Source organism: Corapipo altera, unplaced genomic scaffold (assembly GCF_003945725.1).
Source record: "Corapipo altera isolate COAL_440 unplaced genomic scaffold, ASM394572v1 77b, whole genome shotgun sequence".
NCBI classification, from domain to species: domain Eukaryota; kingdom Metazoa; phylum Chordata; class Aves; order Passeriformes; family Pipridae; genus Corapipo; species Corapipo altera.
In genome coordinates this window covers 134,420-147,454 of record NW_020884933.1, presented here as the reverse complement: position 1 = coordinate 147,454, position 13,035 = coordinate 134,420, and the positions used below count along the sequence as shown (strand labels likewise).

General features: G+C 42.9%; 1 protein-coding gene and 1 long non-coding RNA gene across 2 annotated transcripts in view; one reads left to right on the top strand and one right to left on the bottom strand.

Moving 5' to 3' along the window:
* Positions 1–219: 219 nt before the first annotated feature.
* The window catches only part of LOC113954920 (bile acid receptor-like), a 13,209-nt gene continuing 393 nt past the window's right edge, over positions 220–13,035 (top strand). Inside the window, exons 1-10 of the mRNA XM_027659845.1 lie at positions 220–428; positions 4,812–4,937; positions 6,087–6,452; positions 7,783–7,923; positions 9,111–9,250; positions 9,340–9,444; positions 9,542–9,641; positions 10,707–10,835; positions 11,310–11,429; positions 12,463–12,576. Coding sequence (XP_027515646.1) covers positions 4,847–4,937; positions 6,087–6,452; positions 7,783–7,923; positions 9,111–9,250; positions 9,340–9,444; positions 9,542–9,641; positions 10,707–10,835; positions 11,310–11,429; positions 12,463–12,576 — 1,306 coding nt within the window. The 5' untranslated portion in view covers positions 220–428; positions 4,812–4,846. The remainder of the gene's footprint in view (positions 429–4,811; positions 4,938–6,086; positions 6,453–7,782; positions 7,924–9,110; positions 9,251–9,339; positions 9,445–9,541; positions 9,642–10,706; positions 10,836–11,309; positions 11,430–12,462; positions 12,577–13,035) is intronic.
* LOC113954921 overlaps positions 8,660–13,035 on the bottom strand; it is a 4,622-nt gene continuing 246 nt past the window's right edge. The window contains exons 2-3 of the long non-coding RNA XR_003530365.1: positions 12,181–12,363; positions 8,660–9,036 (exon numbers count right to left, since the gene is read on the bottom strand). This is a non-coding gene — a long non-coding RNA (uncharacterized LOC113954921). The remainder of the gene's footprint in view (positions 9,037–12,180; positions 12,364–13,035) is intronic.

Genomic DNA, 13,035 nt, shown 5'->3' with positions numbered 1-13,035 from the left:
CCTGGGCAGTGAACATTTTCCATCCCCGCTCCGACGCGTCGGTGAGAAGCCACCAAAAAGGGAGAATTTGAAATTCTAGCAAGAAAGCAGAATATTTGGTGGTGGGGCAGGGAGTGCTCTGGGAAGCAGTGACGTGAGGGTCCCCATGGCCTCTGTCCCTGATGACCCAGTTATTATTTGATTTATGTGGGCTCACAGCTGCCCTCGCTCCGACCCCGGCCAAGGCTGTGTGGGAAGTTCGTGTCTCGGAGCCGTAGGATTGCTCTGCGGAGTGTCTGGAGCCTGGGCTGTGCACACAAACTGATAAATAGGGAAAGGCCTGGATTGCTCCAGCTGGATCAGAGCTGGGATCAGGGCTGGGATCAGAGCTGGGATCAGCGCTGCAGCCCGACGGACTCTCTGGAAGAGAGAAGCTCCCTGGAATTGCAGTGAGTATTTAATTTCCTCCTCTGCATGCCCTGGGATTATGAATTGTTGCTCCAGCCACACGTCAATTTGCCATGTGAAAAGATTTTGGGCACTGGGCTTTTTTCCTTCTTTTCCCCCCTTTTTTTTTTTCTTTCTTTTTAAACATCTGACTAAATGAAAACAGAAAATATGAGCTTTTAAATTTGGTATCCTACTGCCGAGGGTTTGTTCCAACAGTTCTTCATTTGACATAGAGAGGGAAGAAAAATGACTTTTAAATTATTTGTTTCCCTTCCCAAAAGTACCTGGAAATCCGTGAGTTTCAAACAACCTCTTATTTTACAATGTATAAAAATTATACCTTTGCAATAATTATTCATGAGGGTAACAATTCCAAAGGGAGCTTTCAAACTAATTGCAACACAATCCATTAGTGAGATAAGACAATTCTTATTATGATTGTTGTATGACCAGGAGGGAACACATTTAAGGAGAAGAAAAGTGGGATTTCTTCAAAGGGTAGCTTTGGGGAGCTTCTTGGCACATTAAAACTGGGAGGAACAGATAAAACCTTAATAATCTGCACATAGGAACAAGCAAGTGATCCTACAGCTTCCCCTGCGAAATCATCCTTTAATTAATCAAGTGATTACTAAATTGCTTGAGTGAAGTAGAATATATCATCTGGCATCACACATAGTTGCCACTTATGGTACTGAATTAACATTTTTTTTCAGTTTTTGGTTTAAATTTTCACAAATAATAGAAAAAATAAGCTTTGCTTCCAGCAGCAAGCAAAGTACAGGGATTAAGACCGAGCCTGAAACGTGCTCTCGAGTTCCTCTACGTGACCATTAATGTGCCCCAAGGTGTGTTCAAATAGTTGGTGAAGACCTTCAGCTTGAGCTCCTAAAATTCCTGGTAAACAAGAAATTTCTCCATGACTCCATTGTCAAAATATTTACGAAAGCAGCTGAAGTACTGTCAGTGCAGAGCCCTGCAAGGGCTCCCTGTGCCTCTGCTACATGAGGGATGTTTTGCATCTTAAATAAATTTGAGAAGTTGATGATATGTTACTTTATGATATGGGATTTTACAGCAATAAAAATGATGAAAACCACATCTTTCACCATAAATAGCAGTAAATAGATGTACAGTACAGATTCTGGTCTGAACATGTACATTCTATTTATGGTTCTGCTTCGCTTTTATCAATCAATGGCTTTTTTTTCCTTCGTGGTTTCCATCTTTTATAAATTGACAAGTTTTTCAGCTGGGACTAAGAACTGAACCTGGTTTAATTTTTATATAAAATGGGTAACCAACCCCTTGAATTGACACACATTCTGGGTTATATTGAACATTTTTGATCACTGGCAAAACTAAGCCCGTAAAAGCGCAACATTTTCAAACGTGCTTAAACAACCCCAAGTGTAGGTCACCTGTTCTTCTGAAAAAACACCATTGTCCACCTGGGCAGGATTTCACACATGAAAATTCCCAGCAGAAGAGGGAAAATCAAAGAACAGTGTGTGCCTTTACACAGATGACATTTTCTTTCAGGCCAGTCTGTGTGACTGAGGAGTCCCATCCTATCTGTGTTGGGGTTCTACGAAACAAGGGATTAAAAAATTCATCTTCTTTTGTTTTCAGTTATTTCCACTTTTTAGGCTAAAGACCTTTATGTGCCATTTCTGGGAATATACTTAAATTTCTGCTTCCTTTTAAAGCACTCACACACAAACATCTGGTTATATTGTGAATACACGGAAAAGGGAAAAATGGGGACAAAACATTTTGGTTTGGGAATGGCACGACTGTAACTGCCCCAAACACCCAAACCTGTTACTCCAACCTTGTTTCAGCTTTATCCAAGTTATTGTGTTTTGAAAATTACCCCTGGGCATGTCTGTTACGTTCTGCCAGGGACTCCACATGCGTTGGGCACAGGCAGAATTCCCTTGCCAGCCTGGCAAAGGGTTAATGAGCATCTGTGTGGGCTCAGGAAGTGTCCCTTAGGTCCTGGCTCACTCCCAGGAGGTGTGAGGGATTTGGGATGGCTACTGAGCTCTGGGAAGAGCAGCACAGAATGGATCTCAGTTTGGAGGAGGCTTCCCTGCTGCTGCCTCACTCACACACCAGGGGTGAGGCAAAGGTTGGAGCACACAACGATCACAGTCACTCTTATAAATAATCAAAACTTTCCTGTCCTGGGAAATGAAGTTCCTTCCTTATATATCTTACTCTGTTCTTTCTAGTTTTATTTTGTTAAAAAGCCCAGTGCTTTGTTATATCAGGAGAACAGGCTTGTCAACCCTAAATTGGCAAGTGTCAGAAAATTAAACACTTCATTTTCATGCATAAGTCTCATTTCAAGACACTAAAGCATTCCCAAATAAGCACTGGATTTTAATTTAATTAATAATCAATTAATTAGAACATTCTCTTAATTTCAGTTTACAAAGTCTCATTCTGAGCTGGGAATTTTATGGTTGCAACCAATCACTGTTATTAGCCATAAAAATCTGTTAAGAAGGGCTAAATCCTTTCTCATACAATACCTGATTTGAGGAAAATTTTGAGGAAAATTTCCCATTTAAGGAAAATTTGCTTCCAAGATTTAGAACGTTTAATCAAGTGACCACTTTACATTTGGCAATATGTACTTCATACTCCCAATACACTGCTTTTATCCCACTGGATCAGTGTGATTTTATTTTAGCTTCTATTCCTTTTCTATTTTATTTAAAGAAACTACAGGAATTCAGAAACGCATTGCTTTGGCAAATATGCATTTTTGGGAAAAAATGTGGACTTTGCCCAGGCCAAATTGATCTAACTGATAAGGACCTCACGATTCAGTGAGTCATTCTGCTCTGAAACAAATATTTACTAGCAGAGATAACAAAAAACCCCAACATTCCAGCCTCACCGCATCCTTTCACCTTCTGCTGACAACACAAAGCGAAAGTGTTCAGCCCCAGAGATGTGTCCAGCTTGGGGGAAGGGATCTGTGTCTTTCCAGGCAGGACTTCAGGTTCCCTGGAATGATACACTCATTTTCTCAGTCACAGCAAGGTACAGGTATTACCCAAACCCCACCATGGGAGTCTTTCCAGGAAGACCTTTAAACCCAAATTGCTGTACATTCTGCAAGAGGCACAGACAGAGAATGCTGTTGCAGAGCAGGCTTTTGCTTTGCTCTATTTTCCAAATACTTCCATGCCTTTTTCATCTTTTCTGTCCTTTTCTGTCTGCTCAGGCAAAGCCTGTGAGTGGTTCATGGGTAAATTGTCTCACACAGCCCTTACTCAACGGGCACAGACTCAACATTTGTTTAACCAGTGGCCACATTCCACATGCAGAGGGACAAGGGGGCAAGGAAAATATTTCCTACTTACTTCTCTAATGGCTGCTCCATTACCTCTCAATTGCTCAGCAATACCAGAGGTTTGCTCTGTGAATGTAAACCCAAACCCAGCTCCTGCTAGTGTCCATAGGGACATTAAATTTTTTTTCTAAAACTCTTGTAAGAATTTTTAGAGCACCATTTTTCACAACTTCTTTCTCAATTTGAATTTGTAATTCAAATTACTGAAAAATAAGGTAAGTTTTGAAGTCAAAGCCCAGCAGCTGTTCTCAGTGTGTCACTGTGAGCTCTCAGCACACTTTGTTATTGTGAATGTCAATGCATCCAGCCAGGAGCCCAAGCTCCTTTAGTGTTGAAGGGACAGTGGGAAGCTCTCTCAAGCAAATAAATCCTATAGGATATTAATTTATTTTGTTTTCACAGGATGCTTTGCACTCTTAAAGGAATACAGGCTCTTAAATATAAATCAGGCAGTGCTTAAGCAAGGCAAAGCTGACTTTTACTGCATAAACAACTACTTACATGGGGAGAAGAGAGATTCCATGCTGGCCTTTCCATGATATTTTCCTATATTTACTTGCTTCAGATCTGCATAAAGAGTGAAAGAAACAAATTCACTAAAAGCCCATCTTTGTGCACAGACAGGACACCCACCACATCCACACTACTGCAAATGCCCCAGCTCATGCCCAAAGCAAGTTTTTTCTACCCAGTGAAACTCCTTTTAATCTTCCTGAACCAGAGAATTTACCAGGGATTAATCTGATTCCCCCACCATGGTTTTGTGTAAAATTCACAGCAAAACAGTTCTACTATAACTTGGAAATTTAGGAATGGACTCTATCCTGAATCTGTACTGTGAGGACAGTCATTTTGTAGCCTCACTGAGGGTGTTACAGACTTTGCACCTCTGATTTTCTTATGATCTGCAAACTCTCCTGTATTGTGCAGTTTTCTGGGTTTAGCTCCGTGTTTGAACCTACCCAGCAATTCTTTCTCAGGGGATGTTTCTCCTGCTTTCCCATTTCTCCAGGTTGCCATTGAAAAGCCAACCCCCCAGCAGGGTGAATGAAGCAGTGCAGCTGGGAGCAGGGCATGGCCAACACGTTTGTCACCGTCCCTGATGGGTATTGTCTCCCCGAGCCCATCCAGTACTATGGTGAGGAAAGCAACACCTTTATATCCTGAAAATACAGCAAAATGAACATCTGTGGCAATTCCCATTTTTTTCTCTGTTTTAGTTTGTCTTTAAAGCTCTTAGAAGCTACACATTTGAGTGCCAAGCCTATACTGAAAGTATTGAAATATTGTGATTATTCTGACTGATCATTCCACATAAACATTCCTGGTGCTGCCTCCCTTTGACTTGCATGGAGCAGACACAGCTTTTATTACACTACTCCAGATAATTATAAATAGATAATGCATATTCTATATGTTATGTAACTATAATTGCAATAACTAATTGGATTCTGGAAGAGTAAAGGCGGGACCTGATGCCCATTAAAAAGAATTCTGAATTGCCTTGAAAATGGTTTCCAATTTGGTTTTTCAGAGATTTGAACAATCCCAAAGGAAGAATGAAAAAATGATTCATGTTGCACAGGCTTGCTTTGGTACAGTTGTGTGTATTTAAGGGGGGCTGGATAAAATTAAAACTCAACAGACAGAAGGGCAGGAAGAAACTCTCTTTACAATTCTGTACCTACATTTTACTAAAATGAAATCTATAAAGTCTATAAGTCTATAAAGACTTATATGTGGGGAAATACTAAATAAAACAAGATCTGCTTTTTATTCTATTGACTTCAACTTTAAGACTCCTGTCACAGTATTTTTTACCACTCTATAATTTCTAGACCATCCTTCTCAGACTCTTGTGTAACATTTTCAAAATGATGCCTGAGATATGTATTGATAACTAAAATTTCACTTATTAAAAAATTCAGTTAGGGAAGATGTTTGACTGTAATGTGGACAACAAACAACCCTCAAGTGTAAGACCTAAAAGCAGCTGTATCATCAGTTGGCAAGTGATATTCAGTTATGTGCCAACAATAATCCAGTGGCATCCACATGACATTGTCCAAACCATTAGTGAGCCATTTTTACCACACTTAAGATTTTACTTAAGAACATTACAGGTAGCATGTTTAAAAACAGTGTGTCAGTCTGCCCGTCTGAAAATGTTTGTGATATAAATAATATTTGTGATATTAAATCTATGAAAGTTTTTTAAACTTTGGACTAGCTGATGTTGAGATATTCTCCAGGCTTTTATCTCACTTTTGATTTCCCCCGTTTTCAGATGTTCTACCGGAGCACATCAACTACCAGCTGCCAGACCCGGATTTCCAGAGTGCCCCTTACTGCCAGTACTCAGCAGTGCCAGTTCCTGCCCCGGCGCTGCAGTCCCAGCCCCCTCTGTCCCCATTCGGCACCTACGGGGGGCTGGACCCTCCCTACAGCGACGGGCCCTGCGTGGGCAGCAGCTGCGAGCTGAGCAAACCCCCCTTCGCGGCTCCCCCCGGGGATGACGGGGGGTACCAGGGGTTAAAGAGGCCGAGGCTGCCCCACCCGGGGAGGCTGAAGGGGCAGGAGGAGCTGTGCGTGGTGTGTGGGGACAAGGCCTCTGGGTACCACTACAACGCCCTGACCTGCGAGGGCTGCAAAGGTGAGGAGCTGACTGACCCAGGACTGGCCCCCCAGCGTTCCACACCTGGGATTTGTGCAAACAGGTTTCCTTGGGTTTTAAGCTGTTCCTACAGAGGGTTTTAAGCTGTTCCTACAGAGGGTTTTAATTTATCTAAGGAGCCCCTTATCTAACACACTTACTCCTGGACTCACATTTTTACAGCATTTTTTGAAGAAATGCTTTCACAGTCTGTATTTAATATGAGCACCTCAAGCATCTCATTTTTGCACAGATGACTCAATAGAACAGTCTCTGTTTAAGCAAGTACTGATTTTCTCATGACCATTTATTATAGATTTTCTTGAGTGTTATTACTTATTACTAAAATTAAATAAAAGCAAGTAGTAATGACTTATTAATTATATTTAACTTGTTATATTGGAGGGGAGGCAGAGGGGCAGCTCCAATCCCTGCTCTCTGTGAGCAGTGACAGGACCTGAGGGAAGAGCTGGAGCTGTGTCAGGGAGGTTTAGGCTGGATCTCAGGAAAAGGTTCTTCCCCCAGAGGGTGGTCAGGCACTGAACAGGCTCCCCAGGGCCCCAAGGCTGCCACAGATCAAGGAGTGTTTGGACGATGCTCTCATGCACAGGGTGAGATTTTTGGGGTGCAGGAACAGGAGCTGGACTTGATCTTTGTGTGTTCCTTTCAACTCAGGATATTCTGTGATTCTATGACTCCATGTATGGAAAACAGCATTTAATATCAGTCAGCATTTAATATCAGTCAGAAAGAACCACACATAACTGTGCTGTTAAAAAGCAAATTTAAAATCAAGGTGACGTTTCCGTTTAAAATCCCCAACCAACCAAACCTGAAAGACACTTTTAATTCCTTAAGTTACTGTGAGCTAAAGCTCCTTAGGTTGCTGCAGCCATGACCTGAGCCTTGTGTGCAGGGTTCTGTTGTAGAATGGTCGGGGTCACCATTTGTTGTAGACGACGGGATAAAAACACACGACCACAGAATTGATCATAACTTATCCAACTTTATTGCTGCGTGCTTTGTGCTTATAAAAGCTTAATAATTAGCCTCATACATATTACAAAAGCTAAGCTCATCATTGGCTTCTGATTACCTAAAATATATTTGCGCAAATGCTGTGTGAATGCTGTTTTGTTTCATACTCTTATAGTTACTTGTTTGCTATTTGCTCTGCTTTCCCATCCGCTTTATTCCATTCTTCTGTCACGTCTGCAGTTCCACAGATACAGTGACCTTCCAATAGTTTTCCCTTACCGTGGGACCAGAGCTACGGCATCTTTCTCGTGCCCTCTTTCTATCAACCACCTTCCTGTGATACCCTCCACAGGGTTCTTCCGACGCAGCATCACCAAGAACGCGGTGTATCGGTGCAAGAGCGGAGGGCACTGCGAGATGGACATGTACATGAGGAGGAAGTGCCAGGAGTGTCGCCTGAAGAAGTGCAAAGCTGTGGGAATGCTGGCAGAATGTAAGTGCTCCTTCCACGCTGCCTACGCCACTAATCAACCCGGATAAAGCCTCTTCCAAAGTTAAATCCCTTCTCGTTAGGGCTAAATGATATCAGTCTAAGCTTCATTTGGCTGTAGGAAAATGGTCTTTGGAGTCTGTAGCACCTGTAGCATGATGCCTTAAGCCCCTAATGGTTTTTTTATTTTTCTAATATTTGTAAGACTTGTAAGTTTTATAAGTAGTGGAAGTAGGTTTTAAAAGCAGAAACCCTTCCCTTCTTTGTCCCTTGTCCCTTTCCCTTTCCCTGTAGCACCCTTGTTTACACATTCCTTAACCCTCTTACCCCATTCTATCCTCCCTATATCACTCATAGCCCCAAATCCAATAGAAATGTTTAGTCTTTTGTCAAGGCAAGGCCTAGACAGTTGACAGAACAGCATATCTGGGCCTAAACCACAGAATGAAGTCAAGAATTAGGTAACTATGTACCCTTTGTGCTCTGATGATGATGAAGATGATGAAGTAGGTGGTCCCGAAATGCACCCCAGACCCATTTTAAGGGGGTGGTCCAGAGGAAAGGCCACAGGGTGGATACATCTGGGATTGGATGGATGATGTTATAAAATGTAACCTCTTGGGCACAGGGGCGCGTCTTGTAACATCTTCTGCCTTGGCAAATAAACCCTTTCTTATCTCACCCCTAATTAACTGCTCCAGAGATTTTTTCAGCACCTAAATCCCACGGCAACAGCATCTTCATGTGCAGAAACAAGCAATGCTTGGGAAGCATCTCCCTAAGCTAAGAGGACTATTGTTCAAAGACATTACAAGAAAAAAAAAAAGAAAGTACTGAGAAGTTAAATATCCTGAGCCCTGTCAGGACAGCAGTGAGCAGATCAAAGGTGCTTTAGTGTTTGGGGAAAAAAATTAAATAAAACCAGCATGATGGTCTTTGATGAAAAATTCTGATGCCTGTATGTCACAGAGCCACGAGAAAGGAGGAGACTGGAAACCCTGAGGCCTTTGGTGGGTACTGAACATGAACTCACCTGACAAACCACACATCACCATATCCTCTAGTGCGTAGTTCCTTACAGGTGACGGCTCCTGTGCTGCAAGACTCGAGTCACCTCTAATAAAAAAGATGATTTCAAATTGTAATTAATTCAAAATACACATATTGATGCCCACTTCCATGCCTTGCAGGTTTGCTGACTGAAGTCCAGTGCAAGTCAAAGCGACTGAGGAAGAATTTCAAGCAGAAGAGCAGTTTCCTTTGCAACATAAAGCTGGAAGATGAGGGACTGAATAGTAAGCATGTATCATCTACAACAAGATCCGGAAAAGTGGGATATTCTTCTATTTAAAATACCTCCTTTTATCATTTATTTTTACCCCAAGTCATTGTCACCTGATCCGTTTATTTTTTTAACAGACCCCAGAGAAGATGGAACTTACTCCAGGGGAACACCAGCTTCTCGACCACATTGTAGCAGCACACCAAAAATACACGATTCCCCTCGAGGAAGCCAAGAAGTTTGTAGGTATCCAGCACACTCAGCCTGCACTGGTAAGTTATTGCTGTCCCCAGCACTGTGCCTTGGTTACATCCCATGTCCAAACCCTCTTTCCTGCAGCTGCAAGAAACTGCAAGTGCTGAGGAGAGTTTTCTCCGGCTCTCCGAGACGGCCGTCGTCCACGTCCAAGTGCTGGTGGATTTCACAAAGAGACTTCCAGGTAAGTTCCTTCCTTTGGGAAATATTACAGAAACCATGCTGGTGGAATGAGTCCCAGAAAAAATACAGGCTTTAAGAAAAAAACGCTTTCAACTGGTTATTTTTTATTTCCGGCTTAGCGTTTACTTGTCGTGAGGACAAACTTAGAAGCTTTCCCTTCAAAACTTTGCTAGGATTGGGTTTCTTTTCCATTTCTCACATGGAGTAGAGACATTTTCTGGAAGCACCATCTTGAGTGAATTACAGATTCTCTGAAATCCAGCTGAGTTTTGCAATATATCATGGTCACCAAAATAAAAAGCAGATGTTCCTTCAAAGGAAAAGGCAGCGCAGAAGGGACTGACCAGGTGCTCCTATTCATATTTTCCCTCAATAAGGCACAAGGGAACATGCAATTAAATCCACGGCATTTCAGTGTAAAGTTGGCAAAATGACACTTGACAGGGAGGGTGATAATTTTTTCGTTGTAAAACTTCCTGAGAAAAGTGAATCACCATGTCTGAAGCAGGTATTTGATGCAATTTAGCACCACTGTGAGAAAGAGCTGAAGGAATGGGTGAGCTCTTGGTGTTCCATATCCTGCTTTGATCAGGATCAAGAAGAAATTTCTGAAGGTCCTTTGCTCTTGAATTATAAGTGCAGATAATGAGCTCGTCAAGGGATGAACACAAATTTAAAAAAGATAATAATATATCAGTGAATAAGGGGAATATACACTAAGCAATGTAGCAATTTTATCAGGCCATGTGATATATACCAGAAATAAGGAAGAAATTTTTTTAAAGTCTTGCTTAGTCCCAAAATTTTCACTTGTATCTTCCAGTGAATCTTCTAAAACTGGACACTAAAACTAGCCCCTCCTTTTTTTTTTTTTCTTTTTAATTGTCTAACCTGCAAACAAGCAAGAAAGATCCCAACAGTTCTTGGTACATGCATCACTTAACTAAGCCTCCTCCTTTCCATTAAAGGCATTTATTATTAAAAAAAATCATTTTATCACCTCGTGTTAGGGGCTAAAAGGCAGCCCCAGCCTTCCTCGATTCTGATCATGTCCCTTTCTCTGCAGGATTTGAAAGTTTAGCCAGTGAGGACCAGATTGCACTGCTGAAAGGGTCAACAGTTGAGGCAATGTTCCTGCTGTCAGCCCAAATATACAACCAGAGAATGAGCCAGTGCCAACCATCAACAAGTGAGAGTAAGTTTGACTAACAAGCTTCCTACCCACACCAGTAGGAGGTTCTGCCATTTTAATTCATTTAATCTCAAATAATTACCTACCCAAGCAGAGTGGTACTTAGAATAGTATCATTAATGACAACATACCTTCTAAAGGCTTTTTATTCGAGCCACACAATTTATTTTTTTTTAATAACTAAATAAATAGATTTCTGGTTTCCTCCCATTAGTTCTAAACAAAAAGCGACATTTTTGAGTGTTTGCATAAATTGTGGGGTGGATGGGTAACATTAGCTATGTTAATGACTAATTATATATTGTGTCAAGTTTAACACAAGAGACTTTGACCAACAATGATGCAAATGAGCTTTTTTTTTATACCTACATGGATCTGGGAAAAATTCCCACATTTTCAGCTATATATCTTCAGATACAGACAAATATTTAAAGTCAGTTTAAGCTTGGCTGGAGACTGTCACCTGTCTTGTTCCAGGTCATGCAAGACTTTCTGATCATGGGACATGTTGTCACGTTCAAAGCCTTGATAAAAACAACATTTATTCCATGGAAATGTCTCACAATGAAGAGAGTCCAACTTCCACTACTACCACAGGTAATGGAAGTGGAATCTAAATACTGGGAATCTTTTGCTTTGCTGGCCCTCTTCTTAATCACACCGAGCAACCCTGTCCCTGTGGCCCCTGGGCTCCCTCTTCCTTGAGCTGCTCTGATCACACACACACAGGCATTAAATCCTCATAGGAAGAGGTGGTGTTCATGTTTGATCATATCCTAGGATAAAGCCTTGAGCTCTATATAAATCCAAAGCTCCACAGTAACAACCTTAACACAACTTTTGTTACTGGTTTAGAAATGAACACTGTTTTCCTGAAGTTTGTTAACTATTTCCCTTGAAAGAGTCACTGAATCACAGGATGGCTCAGGTTGGAGGGGACAGCAATGGGTCATCAGGTCCCACCTCCCTGCTCAAGCAGGGTCATCCCAGAGCACATAGCACAGGGTTGTGTCCAGACAGTTCTGGGACATCCACAGTGAGGGAGACTCCACAACCTCTCTGGACAATCTGTTCCCACACAGTGATGGAGTTCCTTCCCCATGTTCAGGTGGAACTTCCTGGGCATCAGTTTCTGCCTGTTGCCTCTTATCCCATTGCTGGGCATCCCTGAGCAGAGCCTGGTCCATCCTCTGCCCCCTCCCTGCAGACACTGACAGGCAGGGATGAGGTCCCCTCTCAGCCACCTCATCTTGAGGCTGAACAGCCCCAGCTCCCTTCAGCCTTTTTTAGAGTCACGGAATCATTTAGGTCGGAAAAGACCTCTAAGATCATCAAATCCAGAATTTACCATGAAAATAAATGAGAGCTGCTCCAGCCCCCTCATCACCTTCACGTTCTCTGCTGGACCTGCTCCAGGAGCTCCATGTCCCTTGTCCTGGGGAGCCCAGCACTGGACAGAGCGATCCAGGTGGATCCAGGGGGGTATCACCTCCCATACTTCAGGCAAAGATGATTTGCAACTGTTTCTGCACTGAAATAATATCATGATTACTTTGGTTTGGTTTTTATTCAAAAAAATTTTTATTAAAATTTTATTTTGTTTGTTTGGGGTTTTTTCCCCATCTTTAAGGCTTAACGGAGGAGTTCATCACCGCCCTGTTCTACTTCTACAGAAGCATGGGGGAACTCAAAGTCACCGAGACCGAGTACGCCCTGCTCGTAGCAACCACCGTGTTCTTTTCAGGTAGGCTGGGAAGGTGACAACAAGCTGCCACCTGCCCCCTCAGGGGAGCTGCCACTTCCCCCTCAGAGAAGCTGTCACTTATCCCGGGGGAACTGTCACCTTCCCCTCATGGGAGCCGCCACTTGACCCCTCAGGGGAGCTGCCACTTACCCGGGGGAAACTGTCACTTACCCCCTCAGGGGAGGTGTCACTTACCCGCTCAGGGAAGCTGCCATTTCCCTGCCATGGGAGGTGCCACTCCCCCCTCAGAGGAGCTGTCACTTATCCCGAGGGAACTGTCACTTTCCCTCTCAGGGAAGCCGCCACTTGCCCCCTCAGGGGAGCTGTCATTTCCCTCTCAGGGGAGGTGCCACTTGCCCCCTCAGGGAGCTGTCATTGCCCTCTCAGGGGAGGTGCCACTTGCCCCCTCAGGGAGCTGTCATTGCCCTCTCAGGGGAGGTGCCACTTGCCCCCTCAGGG